The 24,874-nt window shown below is 42.3% G+C and overlaps 1 protein-coding gene across 12 annotated transcripts in view; it reads right to left on the reverse strand.

Moving 5' to 3' along the window:
* Positions 1-24,874, reverse strand: part of AGPAT4 (1-acylglycerol-3-phosphate O-acyltransferase 4) — a 1,398,816-nt gene that overhangs the window by 315,097 nt on the left and 1,058,845 nt on the right. For all 12 annotated transcript variants that reach the window (XR_003793727.1, XR_003793728.1, XM_029224043.1 and 9 more), the window contains one exon: positions 23,666-23,815. Coding sequence is in view for 10 of the 12 variants with exons in the window: in XM_029224043.1 (XP_029079876.1) it covers positions 23,666-23,815 (150 nt within the window). In the remaining 2 variants the exon portion in view is untranslated. The remainder of the gene's footprint in view (positions 1-23,665; positions 23,816-24,874) is intronic.

Here is a 24,874-nt window from a genome sequence, read left to right on the forward strand (position 1 = left end):
CAACCCAAAAATGGGCAGAAGACCTAAATAGACATTTCTCCAAAGGAGATATACAGACTGCCAACAAACACATGAAAGAATGCTCAACATCATTAATCATTAAAGAAATGCAAATCAAAGCTAGAATGAGGTATCACCTCACACCAGTCAGAATGGCCATCATCAAAAAATCTACAGACGATAAATGCTGGAGAGGGTGTGGAGAAAAGGGAACCCTCTTGCACTGTTGGTGGGAATGTAAAATGATACAGCCACTATGGAGAACAGGATGGCGGTTCCTTAAAAAAGTAAAAATAGAACTACCATAAAACCCAGCAATCCCAATACTGGGCATATACCCTGAGAAAACCATAATTCAGAAAGAGTCATGTACCACAGTGTTCATTGGAGCTCTATTTACAATAGCCAGGACATGGAAGCAACCTAAGTGTCCATCGACAGATGAATGGATAGAGAAGTTGTGGCACATATATACAATGGAATATTACTCAGCCATAGAAGGAAACGAAATTGAGTTATTTTTAGTGAGGTGGATGGACCTAGAGACTGTCATACAGAGTGAAGTAAGTCAGAAAGAGAAAACCAAATACCGAATGGTAACACATATATATGGAATCTAAAAAAAAAAAAAAAAAAGGTCATAAAGAACCTAGGGGCAAGATAGGAAGCGAATAAAGACACTAGAGAATGGACTTGAGGACACGGGGAGGGAGAAGGGTAAGCTGGGACGAAGTGAGAGAGTGGCATGGACACATATACACTACCAAATGTAAAATAGATAGCTAGTGGGAAGCAGCCGCATAGCACAGGGAGATCAGCTTGGTGCTTTGTGACCACCTAGAGGGGTGGGATAGGGAGGGTGGGAGGGAGGGAGATGCAAGAGGGAAGAGATATGGGGATATATGTATATGTATAGCTGAGTTACTTTGTTATAAAGCAGAAACTAACACACCATTGTAAAGCAATTATACTCCAATAAAGATGTTAAAAAATTAAATAAATAATTTAAAAATGTGGGGGAAAAACCCCTTGTTTTTTTCACCAACTCTTGATCAATGGATAGTGGTGGGCTAAATTGTTTGCAGATTAAATGTAATAAAAACACAAAGTGTCCTGATTCAGTGAGGACACACAGCACTGCTTGGAGCCCCCGCACTGGGAAGCTGTGTGGCCTGGTCATTAAAATCTCAGACTCTGAGGCAACAAAAACTTCAAAGATAAATCTCTTTCTCTATAATACATGTTTATGACTATGGATTCATAAAGCAGTCTCTTCAGTCATTTTGAGTGGCTTTGCTAGAATAGTAAATGTCTCCCAAAGTATCTGATAAAATTTTAACTTTATTTAGTTCGTAGTAAGATTATTACTTTTGTAACCATGTATTGCTTACACCACGCCTCGATGAAACGTGAATCACTATACAAATATAAACTACTATTACCGGTTTTGGTTGCCACTGGTGTTGGTGTTGTAATTATTATTATTATTGAATTTTGTCTTAAATTGAGCTTTAGCATGATTTCGGCCTAAATTTTTCAGCTAGAATGTCTCTCTAATTTCACACTGGAAGTCAGTAAGCAAATTGGATTCCTAAGGTATTCAAAAACTTCCTCTCAAACCTTGTTTTCCGAAATATTCTGTATCTATTTCAAATAGTTTGGGACACTTTTTACCCTTATAACTCAACACAAGTCTTCTGCAATGTAAACTTATAAATGTTGGATTTATAAAAGAATCAGCAAGGGATTGTGTGCTGGTGTCTCCAGTGAAGCATTCTTACTCGACCACTTGAAAAGAATATCTTCATAGACAATAAAGCCAAGGATGGTACCATAAGGTAAAATCAGTAGGAAAACTGCCTTCCTCCAAGACTTCTTAACGAATTCCAGCCCCATGAACCTCACTAACTGCTTCCATTCTTCAAAACTTTGTATATAATTTCATCTCACAGTCATTGCAATTTAAATTACCTGAATGTGTCTCTGAAAGATTAAACAGAAATGCAATAAACAATTCTTTGGTGATGAATGCTTTTGAAATGCAACAGTGTGGCAATACTACAGTAATACTGTCCCAACTAGCCAATGAATTTGAGAGATGCTTTATTATAAAACCAGAAAAGGAAAATGATCGGAAGACAAAGAGGAAAAGTAGATTAACAGGAGGCAGTAAGAGGCATGATTTCCAAACCCTAAACATTAAAATATGGGCAGAAACAAAGGTGCTTACCTGGACTTGGTATCTCTAACAATCTGGAATCTATGATGGCTATAATATTTAACTAAACTATTACATCTAATGCATTGCATCAGAAAAATTTCTGTGTTAACCTGGAAATATGTGTTCTAATTGCTGGTGCTGAAAATACTCTGTATATGATTTGGCTATAGACTAGTCAATAGAGATACAATTAATAAAATAATTATTTAAAGTGATTCTTAGCAAGCAATATGATATCCTAGATGATATTATTAATATGTGCATCAAAAATTTTCATCTAATTATGCTGATGGCCCAAATATATAACACACACCACGCAGAAGGTTAACTAAAAATAGGTTTAAGTTGCCTGTCACCCAAGGCTGCCTCTATAGACAACCTAGCATTGTGTATCTTCTAAAGACCCCAGCTTGAAGGTAATTAAATGACCACACATTCAGAGCAGTGTGCTCCCCAGCCCTCCTGAAAAAACTCAGTCCTGTAAACGTTTCCTCTCATCATGGTCAATTTCAGGCTAGCAAAATGCAATTAATGAAGATAGAATTGGAAAAAGATGTGCTCATGTGAACTGGGTCTGCCGGCTCCGCCCCCAGTAGATCATGCACTGCCCTCCACCACACACACACACACACACACACACACACACACACACACACACACGCTTGTTCAACATATTGCAGTTACTGTATCTAACTTAACTTTGCAAAGTACGTAGGCTAGAACAACGGGCACAGATTTTTGAAAATACAGACAAACTCAACTATTAAAACTATTATGTGATCATTCCTATTGCCATATTCTTCTCCCTGTCCTTGTCCCTTTCTGTCTTCTTATTTATTTATTTATTTATTTGCGGTACACGGGCCTCTCACTGTTGTGGCCTCTCCCGTTGCGGAGCACAGGCTCCGGATGCGCAGGCTCAGTGGCCATGGCTCACGGGCCCAGCCGCTCCGCGGCATGTGGCATCCTCCCCGACCGGGGTACGAACCCATGTCCCCTGCATCGGCAGGCGGACTCTCAACCACTGCGCCACCAGGGAAGCCCTCTGTCTTCTTTTTTAAAGCCCTGTCTCATTACTCCCTTCTTCTTTATCTTGACCATTAGAAATTCTGCTAACAACCTTAAATAAAACATAACTGTAGCAGTAATTGCTATAAGGGACTGGGAGGGGGCTCTGGTGTAGTCTTACATTGTGAAACATTCATTCATCCATTCACAGATATTTATTAAGCACCAAGCATGAGCTTGGAGCCAGGGCCTTGTGTATGGTGGTATAATCTGTGAACTGTGCAAAGGATTGGGCCAGATGGGCTTGGAAACAGAGGGCATTCACCTCCCTGGACCTGGCAACCTGGAGGCAGCTGTGCCCACATGGGGATTCACAGCAAGATGCTCTCTGGGGGTCAGTCCTGTGGCCTCTGACTGCCTGAGGGGTCAGGCGGGAGGTACTTTTTGCAATTCGTTTGCCCACAGGGGGTATCTTTTAAAATTTGCTTTGAGGAGGCTAAGATGACACAAACTTCTAGAGCACACCATGAGTAATAAAAGCTCCCTGTTATTACTGTGATGAGAGTTTTCTCTTTCATTTAGACTCCAACATTCCTAGTCAGACCAAGCTCTCCAATCTTTTTTTCTTTTTTTATGAAATTGGCCTCCAGGGAGCTAGATTCTCTTTTCTGACTGTACCACTGAACCACCTGGCTAAGCAGCCCTTGCATGAGGTTGGAAGGTCTTTCTACAGAAGGTCCTTCTCAGCTGTTAGGTCAGCTTGGGCTCTGAAAAGGTCACCAGCATGACTGCCCCTTTAACACAATACTGCTTTTTAACATGCCTTTTCTCTTATTTAGTCTCCAAAGATTTAGAATTAACTTGAACAAGTTCTCCTAATCTGAGACAGTGTTTTAGAACTCGTTTTATCCCTCAGAGTACTTTGCACGTACTGAAGGCTTAACACACATTTGTGGAATGGAAGAATTTACATAGACATATGCACCGAATACATATTAAGTATTAAAGTAATCCTTAGGTTCAAGATTTTTCATTTGTGACTTTACCTAGCAAAGTATCTAATTTTGAGACGGGATTTCATTCTAACTGATATTTTCGAGTCTCCCCTTCTTGTTTATTTACAGATACTAGCAAACTTCCTAGGTACAGATATGTCTTGAGGTGTGAGAAGCAGAGTTTTCTGGACCTGCAGTGTGTGCATGGCTGTGGGAATATCACGTGACCTCTTGTGCCCTCCAGGGACTCTCGCCCCCCCTATTCTAGTTAGGAAAGGGGGGGTTCCTAAACCCTTTAGAGAAGGAAGCATTCTTGGAGCCCCCAGTAGTTTCCACCAGCGCCCCGGCATTAATGGGAAACAAGATGGGAGCCTCCAGAGCTCCCACTGGGGAGAGATCCTAGGGACCATAGCTGGGAGATTTCTCTCAACGGAGGTTCCAAGTGGACTTGGGGCTGAGTACAAATAGGGTCACATGTGCACCACACAGCTCCAGGCCACACCAGAACATTGTTGTCTTTATATCTGGACGTCTTCAAGAGCTCCATATGGAAAGCGGCTGCCAGGTACAGGATTTAGACTCCAGCAAGGAAGGTTTGAGGCTAGACAGTGAGTAACTCTGTGTTGGTAAAAAGGTAATTAAACGCTGCCTCAGGAGGTGGTATAATTATCTCCTAAGGGGAGGTGACTCTTCGTCTTGAATGATCAGGTGAAGTTCTGGGTGTGGGTAGGAGGCTAGACGGTGATTCTTGGAAATTAAACCACAACTTAAAAAAGGAAGCCAAATAAGCAAGGCCTCCATTAAACCTTGCATTGTGTGCCAAGAGAGAATGAAGTCCAGTCTGCCTGAGTTATGGTCAGTTGCCAGTTTTACTTAGAAGGCAGGAAGCTTGCTTTGCTCGGTTTGAATGATTATTTCTATGTTAACTAGGATAATCTGGCTTGAATAATCTTAATGTAGGAGTCTGTTATGTAAAACAGCTATTGTGTATCAGTGCGGCACACACGGCAAAACCACTGATTCCATCCTGGGTCCCTCTCCATACAGTCAAGGACGTCTTCCTGTTCAGGCTAAACGTATTTAAGCCAGAGTCTCACCATCCAATATCTGATTTGATGAGCAATTACTTAAGGTGGATACTTGAGGAAGGTGAAAAGACAAGGGTGGGAGGCTGACCTATGGCTGTGGCTGGGTGCTGTGCTTTCCCGCAGCCTAACCTGGTGACGAGATAGCAGCCTTAACCTTAGTGAGGCGAGTCACGTGGTCAGGATCTGCTCTGGTAAAATCAAGAGAGCATGTAAGGAAGCTGAGAGCCTCAGAGATGGAAGAGGCCGCACTCTGCAGCTGCGGAAACAGGTACAGGGCCTCAGAGCCATGGGACAGAGAGAAGACTGATTCCCCTTTTAAATTTATTTATTTTATTTATTTTTTATTTTTGGCTGCGTTGGGTCTTCGTTGCTACGTGCAGGCTTTCTCTAGTTGTGGCGAGCGGGAGCTACTCTTCCTTGTGGTGCGCGGGCTTCTCATTGCGGTGGCTTCTCTTGTTGCGGAGCACGGGCTCTAGGTGTGTGGGCTTCAGTAGTTGTGGCTCACAGGCTCTAGAGCGCAGGCTCAGTCTGATTTCTCTTTAAATTCATACCATCTCAGTTTCAAGTAATAAAACATCTAAGCCTCCATATTTGAGCTAAATATGGTCCACTTATAAAATTAAGGCAGCTCAGTTTAAGTGAGGTTACTTTGAAAGAGTTTGTCCTATATGTTAAGTTGCCTTCTGCAAAATAGAGCATAAATAATACTTTCTAAATCAAGACACATTTATAAAAATTATTGGTGCAACTGATTTTTACCTCTAGCTAGAAACCTCTGCAAGAGTTAAATATTCTTTAATATATTTGTCACATTTGGGAAGTGGAGAGATTTAATTGCTTACATTTTGATGATGAAGGAAAAGATCATTTGATAATAATTAATGTCGTTCCTCCTGGGACCATTTCCGTTTACATGGTGTATAAACAAAATAATACAGGAACATTAACCTGTTTCTTAGAGCAGTGAAAGCTTATAAAGCATATTATAAAAATAAAAAGAGAGGCAAAAATCATTTTGTGTAAGAAGCATATTTTTAAAAAAAACTATTCATTTCACACCATCTTGATATTTTATCCAAACATTCTTTTTAATTAGCTAATTAATTTATTTTTGGCTGCGTTGGGTCTTCGTTGCTGTGCGTGGGCTTTCTCTAGTTGCGGTGAGCGGGGGCTACTCTTCGTTGCGGCACGCAGGCTTCTCGTTGCGGTGGCTTCTCTTGTTGCTGAGCATGGGCTCTAGGGCGTGCAGGCTTCAGTAGTTGTGGCGTGCGGGCTCAGCAGTTGTGGTGCACGGGCTTAGTCGCTCTGCAGCATGTGGGATTTTCCCGGACCAGGGATCAAACCCGTGTCCCCTGCATTGTCAGGCGGATTCTTAACCACAGCGCCACCAGGGAAGTCCCCAAACATTTTTAATTGGGTTTTGACTGTGTGGGTGAGTTTCTTGCCATCACTTAAATTAGCACTCTCAAAGTCTTCTGAGAGGTGTTCCTGACAGCAGAGGGAAGAGTAGGTCTAAAGAGTCTCAAGGTCATAGCCCCAAATAGAGGTGGTAAATTTAGACATTTTTTGAATATTCATGTGTTTGGTTCTTATCATTCTCCACCCAGATCTGCCCCAAACTGTCCAGAGAAATGCACTTTCTTCATCCTATGACTTTGTGGATCGTCCTCCGTATCAGATACCCTGGTCTGAGAATCACACATCTGGAAAAAAGTTTCCTTTCCATTCTCTTAACCTACCCCATTCACCCGCCAAAACCAGGAGGCGTTGGAGCAGCCTCAGTCGATTTATAATAAGACTTACAAGTCTTCTCACTTCTTTGTAGAGAAAAGATTGCTAGGCTGCTCTTCTCCAGAGAACAGACCAATTCTCGAAGAGCTTCAACTATTACCTTTCTAACGGTAACACTCAGATCTTGACAATGATCCTAATACATCATATTTCAATTTCATATTTCCTGCAGGATATATTATCACTTCAAACAGAACACAGCCCTCTTCACCATTTGCTATACTGTTTATTTTACTGGAACGTAAATTCCATAGTTGACACCATTCACCCTTAGCCTTAGAAAGTATCCCACGAGCGCTGAGCCAGGTTGCTGAGGAAATTCACTCATCCCCACATTCCAAGCACGTGGGGATGGGAGAAATCGGCTACATGAGCCCAAAGAGTCCCCAGGTAGGTGGCCCTGAAAGAGCATCTGAAAGGAAGGAACCTGGATGGAAGAAGTAGTTCCAAAAGGAGAGGATTTTGCATTTGCTCATCTTTGGGGGTCAAATTGAGACAGGCTGGTACCTGGGACCTGGGACCCTTTGCTGCAATGCTTGCACCTGGGCAAACGTCTCCTCAAGCAACAAAGTACAAAGAAACTAGGAGGGACTGAAAATAACTGCATGTACTCCCAGTTGGGGCAAATATTGGACAACAAATACAAAAAGACCAAACACCCAGCTGCCACTTCTGAAGAACCAGGAGCAAAAGCAGGGGACTGCCCAGACCCCCTGCACACATCACCACCAAAGGGGTGGGCAGACCACCTAAGCCCCCCCCACCCCCCCCCGGATGCACCCCTACCCTCACCTCATACAAGGAACAAAAGCTGGCACCCCCTCGGGGAATGACCAAGCGAACCTGCTGCAGCACACGATCTAATAAGGCCTTGCCTGAATTTCTCGTCTGGCCTCTTATCAATTTCTATTGATTAAGGAGGGCAAGAACCCTGGTCGGTAACCATACGTGAACGCACACCCCACAGGAGCGTGTGGAAGGCTCTGGGGCGCCGCAGTCTGTGCCCGGCTCACAGACTCTGGTCAGATCCTGCGACTGCGTTAAATCACAGGCTGTCATTTAATCTGCCTCGCCCATTGCCCCAGACAGCAGCACCACCTGGAGGAAACCACGGCTGAGAAGAAGGCAGTGGTGCTGCCTAGATGCCCCGGGGGTGGGGTGAGTCGTCTGGAGACGGGGGGCCATCAGGGCTCCTGCAACTTAGTCTGCTCTCACCGCCCTCACCCTTGCCCACCTGGGGGGAAAGCCCACCTGGGGGGTGGACAGTGAGTCCCCCAGAAGCTATGAGTGGCAGGGGGACCACACTCTACAGTGCAGACGCCCCACCGGGAACCGGTCTGAGAAGGAGAATGCTGATTGCAGGCCGGTTTCAGGCCAGCATGTGCAGGGCGTTAGAGCCACTCTCTGTCCCCGTGGGAAGCTGGAAGGAGAGTCTGCCAAGGGCAGAGGAGGAGCTGTCAGGGGAAGGTGTCAGGGGAGGGTGTGAAAAAGCTTGGCAGCAGACCAAGACGAAGGGGACTCTTTGTTGTAGGGTTTGGCCAAGGCCGGGAAATGGAGGGAAACAGAATGGAAGTGAAAACAGGAACATTTACTGCCACCTCTTTGCTCCTCCTGTCCCTGGAGGTGGGAGAGAGAGGGCGGCAGCTAGTCCAGCGTGGTGGGAGCTGTGCCAAGCTGGAGAGGAGGCCTGGGCAACAGAAGAGGATGGGAGGGGAGATGCCGCCCCCTGTGGCTCCAGTGGGGAAAGTGACTGAGAACCACAGCGCAGCTGTGCTCACTCGGAGGGACGCCCCCCTGCTCACATTTCCCGTCTGCCCCTCCGCACCAGAGCACCTGTCTAGGGAAGACTTTGTGGCCCGTCAGAGATAGAGCAAATACGAGGGAATTAAATAACTACCAAACGTTGTTAATAAAGAAAGGATTTTGGTAAAAATGTTTTAAAAGTTTCACCTTCACACTCTTCCCTGAGACAGAAAACTGGTTTCAGTTTAAAGTTTTCACTCTAATTAGATTTAAAAAATATACGTGCAACATGCTTCCCCAGCTCCTGTTGCTGGGGGCCCCTAACCACCTGAGGTTTGATGCTGCCTGATTTGAATCCGTGTTTGCTCAAATAAACTACTGACCATTTATTGTGCCTGAGTTTACCTTTTAGCAGTGACTTCAGTCATTTCTCATTTCCATCCATACTCCACACTGACACTAGATTATTTTTTCCAAAAGATCTGATCACGTTACTTCCCTGAAAGCCCCTCCCTGGTCTCCATGGTCAGTAGGACAAAGTCTAAGATCCTTAGCTGAGTGATAAGAGCCCCGTGAGCCTCGGTCCCTCCCAAGTCAGTGATCCCCGCTCCAGGTGTTTTTTTGTGCAGACCCCCTTGCCCCCTCCCCGCCTTCTCTACCTCCACTCTGGGGCAGAGGCTTATGCCTAGAATATTTCCAATCCCCACTAGGCAAACTTCTTCCATCCTCCCAGGTCCTTAATGAAGCTTCCCACCCTCAACTGTTCGAAGCCTTCCCCTCTCGTTGTTTAATTCAGCGTACAACTACGTGTATGCTGAGTACCCTGCTGGACACTGAGGATACAGAAATGCACAGAATGCAGCCCTGCTCGCCCTACCAGGGGCCCACAGATTAACAGGGGGTAAATGGTGTGTAAACAAGCAATGGGACACGTGTTAAAATGAACTATGTTCAAGGCGGTATGGGGCTGGGTAAGAAGGCCCTTGACTCTTCTGGATTTCTGTGGCACACTACTTGGCATGGGTCCACACTGCCATGTGGATGTGCCGTTTCACGCTGGGTGTCTCATCCTTCCACCAGATTACGTGCTTCTCCAGCGCTGTACTATGTCCTTGCCTCCCTGTGCTGAGTGGCCAGTGCAGTGCCACAGACACAGTAATCAATTAACTCATTTACAATAAATAAATAACTTTCCCATACAAGGACTGCTGATTTATTTTAAATATAAGGAAGGATATATTGAATTTTTCCCTCGGTGAATGTTTCTCATTAGAATAGCTTAGTTGCTGAAAACAGCATGATTTCTAGTGATTGCAGGAGAAGAACAAAAGCTAAAACTCCTAGGATGGCCGTTAGAAATGTAAAGCACTATTAGAAATGTAAGCACTATTACTCCAAGTGCTACGTGAAATCTCATATTCAATTTGTAACTCCAACAGCTTTAATGTGTGATATGTTTGGTTCCACACAGTTAAGCAGTGCATTTGTATGTAAAATTAGAACAAAAAGATCATCAGGTGAAAGCTTCAGTCCAACTGGGGAATTTTCTAGAATGGTACCTCTACTCTCAGTTTGTAGCAATACTGAATGCTAACTCCATTCATCTGCACAAATTCAGGAGGGTATTGTGGCAACAGCTTTTGATGTTAGGGGTGAACACAATTTTATGGGTGTTAGTGAGAGTTAGAGGTCTAATTTTCATGCCTTTGAAAACAGAAAGTGAAAGATATACATTGTTGAAAGAAAGGATCACAAAGCAAGCACTCAGTTCTGTTAGAAATAAAGAGGATGTAGTATTCTGCTCAGAAGACTGTTTTTTTGTTTTGTTTTGTTTTTACTGCATGAAAATGCAAAAATCTGCGAATGGAAAGAAGTGGATGGTATTTGGGTGAGGATTACAGGGGAGAGAGGACGTATAGCAGATGTGGCAGAGACTGACCTTCATCCTCCAACACCTATTTGCCCTTTCCTTCTTAGTTCAGCTGGATGCATGACACCCATGCCTTTGGGACCCGCCACGTGGCCACGCAGCTAACTCCTCTCCATGGGGTGCGGTGCTGTGTGCCTCTTCGGGATCTGGCCTTAGGAGTGAGATGCCCCCCTCTTCCCCATCCCCTTTAGCCCTGGTTGAAATGTGGACATGGTGCTGGGCCTCCTGTACCACACAGGTGAGACCAACTAAAGACTTTGCGGGGCAGAGCCATCCTCCCAGCTCAAGGTCTTTATGAGAGAGAGAAATAAACATCCATCGAGTTAAGCCACCGCTGTTTGGGTTCTCGGTCGCACATCATGGCACCCATGTCTGAATAAAGTAATGGAGCGCATTACAATCCATTTAGCCAGAGAGGAATGAGGGCACATTTTTTTTTTATTGCTGCTTCTAGCTACAGTGACCACACAAAATACTACAGGATATAATCTGAAGGCGATTTTGTCTGCTATTAGAAAGTCCTTAGCTAGTGCCTCTTTTTTGGTTATCTGCCCAGTCCTTTAGTGGATGAATTCCTTTGGTCATTTTTAAGAAATGTACCAGTTAAGAGATTTTGGCTGGAGAATCAGAAAGTCCAATTCAATTGGCTTAAACAAAAAGGAAATGTATTCTTTAACATAACGCTCAGTCCAACAACAGAGGGGCTTTCGAGATGAATGACTGAGTCGTGCAGTCAAGTCCACAGGAAGGACCGCGTTCTTCCCAAACCACGCCTAGTAAGGGTCACGGCAGCAGCAGGATGGGCTTGGACGATGACTCCGGATTCCCTCCTGACCTGGGAATGCAGTCACCTCCCAAAAAGGAGAATACTTGAAAAAAAAAAAAAAAAACCTCAGTGTTTAGCAGGAAAAAGGGACGATGGAAATCAGGAAGGAAACCAAGGCTGTCCTACAACCTGTGGATGCCCACACAGATTCTAACAGTCACCTGACAGAAACTCGCACAGCTGGGTGGGGAGCTGGGGAGCTGGGTGCCCAGGGGTCCGGCTCTAGCAGCAAGCAGTCCTGTTCACAGAGGGTAGGTAAACAGCCTCTAGAGTAGGTTTCAGGCTGGTTGTTTTCTTAACTTTCTGGGGTAATTTGTGCCCTTGTCAATTTCTGATTCTATATCAATGACTTTTAAAATGGAGCTCAGAATATTAAAAGCTTACCCAGTTTACTGAAACCATGTATGTTATTGAAGTTTAGTGCTTTTCTGAGCTCTTACAGAAACAATCTTTGGTTTCCCCAGAACAGCAAACTACAAATACACACAGAAAGGTACTCTCCAAACACCAATTTTGAGACCTTTTAAAAATCTTCCCAACGTTCATAACCTAAAGCCATTTCCACCCAGCTCACTATGGGAGGTTCTGGCTCAATTGATTTAGTCTGACAAAGATCTTATCTCTCTAATCCTATCTTTCTACTCCAACTTTTCTTATTGATTAAGAGGCTCCCGGACTTTACAATAACACAATACAGCTTATACAAAAGCCTAGTCATGTTCTCACATAAAGGAGTTTTTCAGAAGCTGGCTTTGATTGGATTTCTTTGTTTCCAAATAGCAGCTGTCTTCTGAATATACTTTTGCTTTCTATGCCCTGTTTACATGTAAACCATTTACATCAATGGTCTAAAGAAGGTTTGATAAATAACTATTTTCTTGTGATTTCTTTTCTAGAAGGCATCCATCCCAAGCACTTCACATTCTTTAAAAATCCAACAAATAAAATTCCATCTTATTTCTGCAACAGACTTAGAAGTTGATGGCACTCAGTATCTCTTCTTTTATTATTTCCTCCAAATAATCAGGCAGTGCCAATATGCAGGCTTGCATACACAACAATGCTTCCAGTTCATGGAGAGGAAGAGGTAATGCAAACACCTGTACCCAGTAATTCGCTTAAGAATTCCTTAGGGATAGGTGACATTCTGGAAGTGGAGTGGGTTCTGTCTGGGTAGGTAGCCCCAGGAATAGCTAATTCAGACTCCCTTTGAATTATGGACCTGTCAGTTTTTTTTGTTTGTTTGTTTTTGTGGTTTGTTTTTTTTTTTGCGGTACGCTGGCCTCTCACTGTTGTGGCCTTTCCCGTTGCGGAGCACAGGCTCCAGACGCGCAGGCTCAGCGGCCATGGCTCACGGGCCCAGTCGCTCCGCGGCATGCGGGATCTTCCCGGACCGGGGCACGAACTCGTGTCCCCTGCATCGGCAGGCGGACTCTCAACCACTGCGCCACCAGGGAAGCCCCCTGCCTGACTTCTGATCCAGGGAGAGGAGGGACTACTCCAGCTGAACAAACTTTAAAAGAAAATGGGAGAAACAAAATGTGGTGTATGCGTACAATGCAATATTATTCAGCTATGCGAAGAAATGCAATTCCGACACACGATGGACGAGCCCTGAAAACACTGTGCTAAGTGACAAACATTATGCTAAGCCAGATACCAAAGGACAAATATTCTATGATTCCACTTCTATATCTAGAATAGTCAAGTTCATAGAGACGGGAAGTAGGTTAGAGGTGAGCAGGGGCTGGAAGAAATGGGGAGTTAATTATTGTCTAATAGGAAGAGAGTTTCTGTTTGGGGTGATAAAAAACTTTGGAAGTTGATAGTGGTGATGGTTATTCAACATTATGAATACACTGGATGCTGCTGAATTGTACATTTAAAAATAGTTATAAATGGCAAATTTTATATTGTATATATTTTACCACAATAAAAATAGTATTAAAAAGGGGAGTATGATAAGTGAAGTAAGTCAGAAAGAGGAAGACAAATACCATATATCACTTATATGTGGAATCTAAAATATGACACAGCACTTCCCTGGTGGCACAGTGGTTAAGAATCCATCTTCCAATTAAGGAGAGACGGGTTCAAGCCCTGGTCTAGGAAGATCCCACATGCCGCGGAGCAACTAAGCCCGTGCACCACAACTACTGAAGCCCGGGCGCCTAGAGCTCATGCTCCGCAAAAAGAGAAGCCACTGCAATGAGAAGGCCGCGCACCGCAAGGAAGAGCAGCCCCTGCTTGCCACAACTAGAAAAAGCCCACGTGCAGCAACGAAGACCCAACACAGCCAAAAATAAAATAAAATAAATAAATTAATTAATTAAAAAATATGACACAAATGAACTTATCTACGGAACAGAAACAGACTCACAGGCATAGAGAACAGACTTGTGGTTGCCAAGAAGGGGCGATGGGGGAGGGATGGATTGGGAGTTTGGGGTTAGCAGGTGCAAACTAGTATATAGAGAATGGATAAATAACAAGGTCCTACTGTATAGCAAAGGGAACTATATTCAATATCCTGCGATAAACCATAAAGGAAAAGAATGTGAAACTATATGTATGTATAACTGACTCACTTTGCTGTGCAGTAGAAATTAACACAACATTGTATATCAACTCAACCTCAATAAAATAAATTTTTAAAAAATGTTAAAAAGGGAGTGTGAGAGAACAAAGAAAACTACTTTGATAATCATACTTCATAATTCGGAGTGTATATAACACGATGAAAGGCGAGATGAGAACCAGAGAAGGTAACAGTGGGCTAGATGAACAATATCAGATCCGTGAGGATCTGATTTTCTAAAGGTAGCGTGAAGGGAAATCAAGAAAAACCAGTGCACAGGGAGGAATGATGGGGTCATGACCTGGATAAACACATAGGAGGAGCCAGCTGTTTCAGGGGGCTAGTGTTCAGGAGAGACCCTAACGAGAAAAGAGAGCCAGAGGCAAGCCCGAAAGAGTAGAACGCACTGTATCTCGGGGAGGCTTCTACCACCCGATGATAACAGGCCTGAGAAATCGTGGGGCGGTAAAAACTAATTAGTGTAACGAGACAGAACAGAACTCCCCATCCTCTAGAACACCCAGTGCCCTCTGGGAAGGACAGTGAAGACAGGGCCGCCATTCAGGACGCCGGGCAGGGGGCTCCAACCGGCACCCTTTTGTGAGGGTGGCCCCCCCAGGGCAGTTCCAGCTGGGTGTGGCCCAGGCTCACATCAGTGTGACCGCTCTTGTCAATGTGCTGCAGCAATTCCTGACCGTGTGGAAAACCAGGACAGCAGCAACAAACCATTATGCGAAAGAATATGAAAAACTATATGTATATATATATATATATATATATATATATATATATATATATATATAACCGAGTCACTTTGCTGTATACCAGGAACATGACATTGTAAATCAACTATACTTCAATAAAAATTAAAATTAAAAAAAAAACCATGATTCCTTTGTCAGGATCACATTGTCCTATGCAGTTAACGTTTTATGAGATTGACATACATTGATAGCCGCTATGTGAACATATTTTATTTACCATAATATCTGAACATATTTTATTTATCATAATATACTTTATTCTATGAAGTTTAAAAAGCTCTCTTGTTCATTTAATAGGAACCATTTGAAAATACATAACTAACCACACACAGTCATAAAATTTCACCCTATCTTCTCTGTGGAGCTTTTTTTTTTTTTTAATGTGACCTGGTATTTTTTAAAAATTTATTTATTTAATTTAATTTATTGTTTTTGGCTGCGTTGGGGTCTTCTTTGCTGTGCACAGGCTTTTCTCTGATTGTGGCGAGCAGGGGCTACTCTTCGTTGTGGTGCGCGGGCTTCTCACTGCGGTGGCTTCTCTTGTTGCGGAGCACGGGCTCTAGGCACACGGGCTTCAGTAGTTGGCTCTAGAGAGTTGGCTCACACAGCCAACTCTAGAGTTGGCTCTAGAGTAGTTGGCTCACGCAGGCTCTAGAGAGCAGGCTCAGTAGTTGTGGCTCACGGGCTTAGTTGCTCCGCGGCATGTGGGATCTTCCCAGACCAGAGCCTGAACCCGTGTCTCCTACATTGGCAGGTGGATTCCCAACCACTGCATCACCAGGGAAGCCCCTTCTCTGTGGATCTTAAATCCATAAAATTATACACCAATAGCAGTTTAAGAATAAAAAAGATTTCACTATAAAAACATGTAGTCTTAAAAATACCTCTAGGACAAATATGGCATACCTTTTAAAAAATCATGTTTTATTAGTCCTCTACAAAGAGGAAAATGTTGTAGGTCTAATGTTCTGATCCTTGGGTTTCACTAGCTCCTTCCCAAGTGTTCTGTGGTAAGCTTGCTACTCAGATAAAGCAAATGATTCGAGTCCCTGAGTCAAGCTGTTCCATGAAACACCTGTCTTATAAGAGGTACCACACAAAAGGCAGTTCTTGCTCAAGAAGGCTGCTTGTGGTATTCTACTTGTTCAGGCAAATGCATGTTAGCATATGGAAAACTTTAAGTCCGACAGAAAAAAAGGCCTGTTTAACCGAGCTTACTGTGTGCTTCCAAGCTACTTGGTCACGGATCTTGGCCCGGGCTCTCTGTCCCGGATTCCAACCCTCCTCCTTGCACATAACATTCCTTGAGCCTGTACTATACAAGCATCACTTTGGAGAACACTGCTCTACATTTTTTTTTTTTTTGTGGTACGCGGGCCTCTCAGGGTTGTGGCCTCTCCCGTTGCGGAGCACAGGCTCTGGACGCGCGGGCTCAGCGGCCATGGCTCACGGGCCCAGCCGCTCCGCGGCATGTGGGATCTTCCCGGACCGGGGCACGAACCTGTGTCCCCGGCATCGGCGGGCGGACTCTCAACCACTGCGCCACCAGGGAAACCGTACTTTTTTTTTTTTTTAACGTAGGAAATTGCTTTAATTGCTGCAAAGATTTTTCTTCTTAACTAGAACTGAAGAGGTCAAAGTGCTTATGTGTGAGACACAGGAATGTTTGAGTTTGTGAATGCTTCTCCTTGGGTGATGTCTTATAGCTATTCTCTCTGCCCCATGGAACTTTCTGTGATATTGATGAAAATATGCTCTCTCTGCATGGTTTAGTCCAGTAGCTGGAGGCCACATGTAGCTCAAATGTAGCTATTGTGACTGAGAAACCTAATTTTACATTTTATTTAATTTTAATTTAAATAGCCACTTGTGGCCAGTGGCTACCATATTGAACAGCACAGCCCTAGACTAAGGTGAGGGCAGAATCAAAATGAATGCACAGGAGGTATGTTATCTTCAGTAGAAACCTGTTTTCCAAAATGTTCTGAGTTCTCTTGTAGCTGGTAGAGCTGAAGAAGTCTTCTCTATTCAATCTGCCACAAAATTGATTTCCTAACACATTATTCAAAGCGATGGAGCTTATCATTTTGAAAGAGGATAATTATTTCATACTTCCCTTATTTTAACAAAAAATAGCTAAAGACACATGGAAAGGTCACTGGTTCTGTGTTGGGTTAGAAAATATATATTTCTATTTCAGATTGCAGAATACTTTCTAGGAACATTTGCCAATTGCTAAGTGTTTTCCAGAGGAATGTTACGCAGAACTTGTTTGTACATTTATGAACAGTTTCTTTAATTAAAATAAATACTCTCCAGAGCTTTCTATCTTTGCACTTCAAGCTGGCTCACAAGCAGAAAGTCTAGCAAGACTTATTTCCACTCTGTAAATGAGCCAGTCTTAGTGTTTAAATTAGATTTTTGGACACTTGTCAAATAAACACGGAATGCATATTTCTGACATTTTGTAGCATTCACTTTCTTTTAAAAATATTTTCTGATAAAGAACATCTTGTATATCAAAAAATAACGTGTCAACAAGACTTGATTCCATGCTCTACATGCTACAGAGGCCAGGGGGTTGAGGTAAAAGCAAGGAAGGGTTACAACCTGGAGTTTAACGCTGACAAACCCACGTTTAGACATAATGGAAAATACCTGTCCTTTTTGGTGTCTCCTTGAAAGCATTACAATATAAGCCACACATACCTGGAGTCTAGAATTTAATCTCTATTCTTCTTTGGAGAAAAGGGAGAACTCTATATAGTTTTCAAAATACTTCACATAATTTAGTTAAATTATGTATTTTTATAAAATTAAAATACCTTTAAAGAATTGGAAAAGTAACCACTTTCTTTTTCTTTTTCTTATTAAATATTGACCATCTGCTGACTTTCTGTTTCTGAGCCCCACATATTGAAATGAAAGGGCTTCCCATCTATTTATTAAGTTTTTAACCCGATAATTAGATCTTTGAGGGAAGGAATAGGTATCTCCATTTGTCTACATCGACTCCTTTCCTATATAGGGGCTAAAAATGAGGCTCAAGCTCTCATTTAACTAAAATCTTCAACAATATATTAATGATATCGTTATAAGTACTTTTAACAAAAATTTCTTTGCATGTAGCATGTCGTACCCCATCCTTACACAGGTCTAGATCCAGGTTGGATGGAGCCTTTGTAACTTTAGGTTCTACAATTTTTGAGACGCTCTTCAAGGAAAACAATGCAAGAATACCATTGGTTAAGAGGGCTTGGACGGGGTCTGTGGAAGTGAGGAGGCCAAGGCGAACGCTGCATTAGCTCCTCGATGAATCTGCCTTGGAGGAACGCACGCTACTCATTAAAGGAGGGAGTGACTACCAGATGCCTTAAGAAATTCTATTTAATTTCCTTAACTAATGATCAGTTTAACGATTTTTTTTTAAAGACCTCTGGTTTTCATTTAAATGAGTACGAATTTTTTTTCAGTTGTTAAATCTTGTCCCTGAATTATTAATTTAAAACAGAAAACTCTTTATTCAATTCCTAGTATTATTTTAAGAAATTATCTCTCAGACATATACCATCCCAAAACAACAGCAAATAAGATAAAGATGTTTTATTTACAGAAAACTCACAAGGTTTGATTGCTATAGCTTTTTGTACTCCCAGGTCAGTGAGCATAATGTATTCCATATTTTGTTGCTGTTTTCCAGTATTAAACATGTCGACATTTTACATCGGTACCATAAAACTTAGTGAGATAGTTCTGATGAATAGCAATAAGGCCAGAGAAAGAATAATGCATAACACGAATTCCTCAGGAAATCAATTAGTATTTTTATGAGCAGCAGTAAAAATATGACCGAGGGTTAGCAGAGAGTAAGGTCAGGCTATTTGATCCCAAAACATATTCTTTGCTGAGTTCTGTTTATCCATGTAAAAATATTCTGTGCTGTGTCAAAACGAAAATCTCAGTGCTCCCAAGACTAAGATATTTTATATATCAGATGTACTGAATTCTTCATCTGGCTGTGTGGCCTTCGATAGGGCATATAAACTCGGTAATTTTTGCAGGATTTTCAGGTTCCTAAATGACTTTTCGTGGATCTCTGAACTTAGTATATTTTGGTGTTCTGAATTATGTACTATGTGTACAAGTAAAACACTGCGTATTTTATATTTTTTGAAGAGGTTCTTGTTGGGGTAACGTAAGTAATTCTAATATTGGGGTAAATGATGATTAGCATTTGAAAATAAAAGTGACAGTGTATTCATATTACTTCTCCATTGTTAAGATTCATTCATTCATTCACTCAGTCATTCAATGAATGCTGAACTCCATATACATGAATTTACTGAGGACAAGACTATGGAGGCATGAAACAAGTGTCACACTTCAACTTGAACCCTCGGAGGTGGCACTTAAGCTCGGATAATTCTTTATAATGGTAAAAATTTTGCTGCAACCATCACACATCTATCAGGCCTTTCCTAGCTGGACTGATATTATCATTTAAATGGAAATCCTTACCCGCCTTTATTAGCTAATGTACACTGTTCTCTGGGTAACAGTTAAGCCTAGTGATATAGGGGAGCAAAGGATCAGCTAATCTGATTTTCCAGGGAATAACACTATATGTTTGAATAAGAGAGTCATAAATACTAACCTTAGCACCTATTTTAAAGGAGCCAAAGACAATGAAAATGCTGAAGTTTGTGTCTTCAGACGGAAACTATATACAACAGCAATCATGGATGTATGGGGGACCATCCAGGCATGTAGTGGTGGGCTGACTGATGAGATTAGAACTCTACAGTTTGGAGCTCAGTACACAGGTGTTTCTCAGCTCTAAAACTGTGTGTCCATGGGCACCTCACAATGTACCTGTAAGCTGAATTTTTAAATTCTGTGAGTGACAGGGAATTTGGTTCTCAACCATTTTTATGCATGAGATCCTTTTTGTAACATCAAGCATTTCTTGGATACCCACATAATAAGAGTTGCCAGTTGAGGAAAAATTAAGCACAGGTGGATTCGCAGATACCTTACAATAAACCTGTAAATTACAGCCTGAGAAGCACGTCCAAGACTCTGATTCTTCCATAGCTTTGCTGTCAGTTACTTTCCTTGAGAACTGTCTAGGGTGAGGGGTTCACTGCTCCCATGGCAGCCTGTTTTGTGGCTGCTGTCCATGGTGCTAGAGCAAACCCTGAGCGGAGATTCATCTTCCTCTAACTTCTACCTATTGGGCGCTGTTCTGCCTCTGAAACAACATAAACTAACCACGATTTCTTCCACACAACAGCTTTCCATTACCACCCATAAATCCAGAAAAGACCACCAGCTTACAAGGGTGTACAAATCACAGCAAAACAGCATGTACCAGGAAAAGGGAAGAGAAAGAAGTAAAAAAGTGAAGCCAGGAAATAAGCTTCCAAATCCATTCTATTAGTGGCCCATTTCTGCACTGTAGCTGGCCCACAAATGCGGCTCTAGGCTTTCCAGCAGTCAGCTTTCAGGGGGAACCCTTAGTAGTTGCATAATTTGCAATGTCCTCCAGAACAACCTTCCTCAGGACAAGCATAATGAACTTGGAATAGGCACCATGGTTCCTCACAGAAAAGCCCACTGGGATGTCCTGAACCACACACATCAAGTTCCCTGTACAGTGACCACAATATAAACAAATGGCACCAAATTACTATGTAGGGAAAGCAATTCTTTGAAGGGCTAAAATAGTGAGGCCCAGGTACCTAATTCCCTGCTGTAGATCTGGATTGATTCAGGGATATATTTTAGAATATTTGGAAGGGAGGATCAAACAAGTGTCCTGTAGTTAATTTTCCATGAATATTAGGTCTTTCAGGTGAACTTTTGATAAATACTGATTAAGCTTTTGATTAAATATTAAATAAATATATACATAAAGCCAGGCACTGTTCTAAGCATTTTCTATCCATTAGCTCATTTAATATTCATAATGGTCTCATACAGCGTCATTACAAGACATCGTATTTTGGAGGTGAGGAGACTGAGGCACAGAAAGATTAAGACCCTTGGTAGCAGATACAGCCAGCATTTGGATCTAAGTCATACAACCCGATCTCCTTTTTTTTTTTTTTTTTTGCGGTACACGGGCCTCTCACTGCCGTGGCCTCTCCCGTTGCGGAGCACAGGCTCTGGACACGCAGGCTCAGCGGCCATGGCTCACGGGCCCAGCCGCTCCGCGGCATGTGGGATCTTCCTGGACCAGGGCACGAACCCATGTCCCCTGCATCGGCAGGCGGACTCTCAACCACTGCACCACCAGGGAAGCCCCCAATCTCCTTTTTCACCACTACAAGAATCCCAAAGGCATGTAAGTTGGGTTAACATCCTTTTGTGAAAGTTGAGGATTTGAAGAAAAAGAGCAATGCGAGGTCAACTTATGTCTTTTGAGAAGGCAAAGCAATGGGAATTTGTATCAGTCTGAAAAAGCTTACGGGGATTGAGGCATAAAAGGCAGGGAGGGAAAAGAAAGCATCAAGTCAGTGCATAGTTTAGAAAATCATTTCTCTTTGTTATTTTTGCAACTTCTTCAAATTACAATCAGTGGTGGATCAAAATATGTCCATGTATTCCTTGACAACCTTTCCTTTAAGATGGAGCCTAATTTCCTTCCCTTTGAGGGGCGTGCTGGATCTAGTACTCAGTGCTGACCAATGGAATAAATCAGAAGTGATGGTGTACAGACTTGGAGAGCAGGTCACTGTGGCTTTATCTTTGCTCTGTCTGTTGGATCAGTTGCTCCAGGTAAGTTAACTACCATTCTGAGGACAAGTAGCCTAAGAAGAGAGCCATGTGGTGAGGGCCACTAGCCAGTGAGGAACTGAGGTATTTCTGGCCAAGAGTCATGTGGTCGAGCCATCTTGGAAGTGGATCTTCCAGCCCCAGTCAAGCCTTGGGTTAACTACAGCCGAGCTTGACTCCAACCTCATGGGACTCTCAGCCAGAACCACCCAGCTAAGCTACTCAGGGATTCCTGACCCTCAGAATCTGTGAGATAAAAATGTTTATTAATTAAAAGGTTCAAATTTGGGCTTATTTGTTATGCAGCAATAGATAAGTAATATATGAAACAACAAGCATCCCCTACCACCCTTGCAGTAACAAAACAGAATAAATAAAAATAAAACACATTGCCTAGAACTTCCAAAGAAGCATCCTGAAGATAACCATTCTCCTTTAGGTAAGGATTTGCCCCCAAACTCTCTTAACCCAAAGATCTTAAAGCAATTCAGTTTACTTCCAAGGTAATTTTCCATGATCTGGGGTTCAAATATGTGTGTTACTTATAATGTCACATTGTGTAAAAAAGGGAAGCAAAAGATGTTCAAATCTTAAATTACATAAACCTTCCAAATTCTTAGAGCAGGATGAAGAACTGAATGCAGAAGATGGGCCAAAGGAACCCCCAGCTTTAGAGAATGGAAGAACAGGAGCTGTTAGCAGGTGGAAGCATATAATTGAGCCATTAGTTAAAAGCTACTGTAACTCATTTTAAAAGAAAACATTTGCTAGAAATTCTGATCCCAGAATTTGGCAGCTTGCTGAGGCCACGTGCAATCGGTGCAGATTATACAGTAAATGACGATGACTAAAGCTGGGAAGTGGAGTTTGATTTCCATAATTTCTAAGGCTAGCAGACATGACTTGAGTTTTCATCCTAATGCAATCACCATTATTAATCCAGAGGTATTTCCTTCTGCTTAGGCATTGCGGTGTCTCTCTATTTCTCACCTTCCACTTACTCTGCTTTATCCCTCAGCCCAGGGCTCGTTAAGCTGCACTCCATGACTGATACGGAGCTTTACGGAGGGTGACAGATGCCAGTTTATGCACAGGTAAATCACAATGCTCAGCCCAAAATCAGGCTTGGGTAATACCCCTCTGCCGTCCATACCCCTCCGTCCACAAAACTCATCATGAAGTTGCAATTTTAAAAGAAATGCTTTCCCATCACAATTCAATAACCTTTTTGTAAGCACATACACTTCTTTTTCTGGACTGCATGAAATTTAATATCAGGATTATTATCCATTTCTCATTTCAACCTATAATTTAGTCAGCCTACTTGCATTTGATTTATGCTTCCCTCACCCCTTCGCCGTCAGCTCGCAGCCATAGATCCATTCAAGAAGCTGTCTAGGTCATATTGGTTTGACCTCTTAGAACAAACACTTTCCATGTTTCTTATTCTGCTTCCCTAAGAGGCACCATTAAGTTTTGCTCATCTCGATTTAAAATGATTTTTACTACACAATAACATTTCAAGTTTTCCGTATTAATCTTCATTTTATTTCGTGAAATACTTAGGCAAACAATGTTACTAAGACATCACGCTAAGATGAGGAATTCTCTTTCTCCTCCACTCCTGTCTACTTAATGCCTGAATTAAGAAATCACACATTTTTGCTCTGAATTAGCTGAGCACTGGAAGAAAAGTTTAAAAGGCTGACCAAGTAATTCACGTCTTAAACACTTGGATAGCAATTAAAGCAGAAAATCTTACCTCCCCTTCTATATATATATATATATATATATATATATAGTATCCTGTTAAGAATTTAAAAATCTATTTTATATATCAAAGATGTCTGAGTCTAAATGGAAAATGAAAATAAAGCAATCCTAGCCAATTTGCCAAAGCAAACAAATACACGGTCAAGAGCCAGGAGTGTGGCTGGTACTCACCCCGCAGCCCATGCCGCTGCCCCCTTCGCAGGTGACCTTCCTCTGGCTGGGCTCAGGAAGCAGCCCCGCTCCGCAGCCCGGGCTGGGGCACAGCACGCCCCCCATCTGTAGCACGCACTCTTCGGCACCATATTGCTGGTACCGGTTGTACTGCAAAGAGAAAATGAGTTTTTCAAAGTGATAATACAGACACCAAGATGTGCTGTTTTACCGAAATGTTAATAGTTGGCGGTTCGGGGGTTTTCTTGTTAGTCTGTTTCTGTAAAAACGGGGGTGGGGGGTAAGGTGTGGTACAACCTAGAGAAAGTCTCCCAGTTCCAGCTGACAAAACAGATAAGTGAGGCCTGTGTTCTTCGAATTTCTAGAAATTTACCCTCAAAAAATAGATTTTTCCAAGTTTGATCTTTTAAAATACTACTACCAATTGCATTTAGTAGACTTTTTCATACAAATTTTAGGGAACATATCTATGCTTTAAGTTATGGACATTCAAAACGCATCACTATCAATCTCATCAAAGAGTATATTTTCATGCCTCTATTCAGGAGCCTATCGAATTTTTAAAACTGTTTTGAAAATAGGTCCCAATGTTCCACTCCTGGTAATTGTTAGCAGCCCACACGGTATCAATGAGCATATTCAGCTTGACGAAGAAAGACTACTGTTTTTCTGTTAAAGAATAAAATTTTCCTTTCATCACTATTCTTATTCTTAAAGCATGATTTCTTTTATCCCTGACTTCATTTCTCTGTGCTGTTGCTTGGCTCAATTCCCTTTAACTGCTTCCCCAGCTTGCAGAATAAACCTCAAATTGCACAGCACACTTTCCAAAGTCTTCCTTATCGCAGCCCTAAGTTACTGTTCTCCCTGCATTATTTGATCATATTCTCTTCTAAACTCAGATCAACTCAAATGGATCTGACAATTAATTAATTCAAGCAACATTTACTGAGCGCCTACTATGTGCCAGACACTACTGTGGGTGTTGGGAATACACCCCTAAACAAAACAGACATCTCTGCTCTCATCCATAAGACTAGAACAGTAAATACTGAAAGGTTAAACTGTATAGTATTTCAGATGGTGATGAGTGGGGAGGAGAATAAAAAACTAGGAAGAGATAGATCCTGGGGAAGATGGGAATTACAATTTTAAAGAGGTGATCAGGGAATAGGGAATGCCTTATGAAGAAGGTGCATTTAAGCCAAC

Source organism: Monodon monoceros, unplaced genomic scaffold (genome assembly GCF_005190385.1).
Source record: "Monodon monoceros isolate NGI ecotype Baffin Bay Population unplaced genomic scaffold, NGI_Narwhal_1 Super_Scaffold_15, whole genome shotgun sequence".
In the NCBI taxonomy this organism is placed as follows: domain Eukaryota; kingdom Metazoa; phylum Chordata; class Mammalia; order Artiodactyla; family Monodontidae; genus Monodon; species Monodon monoceros.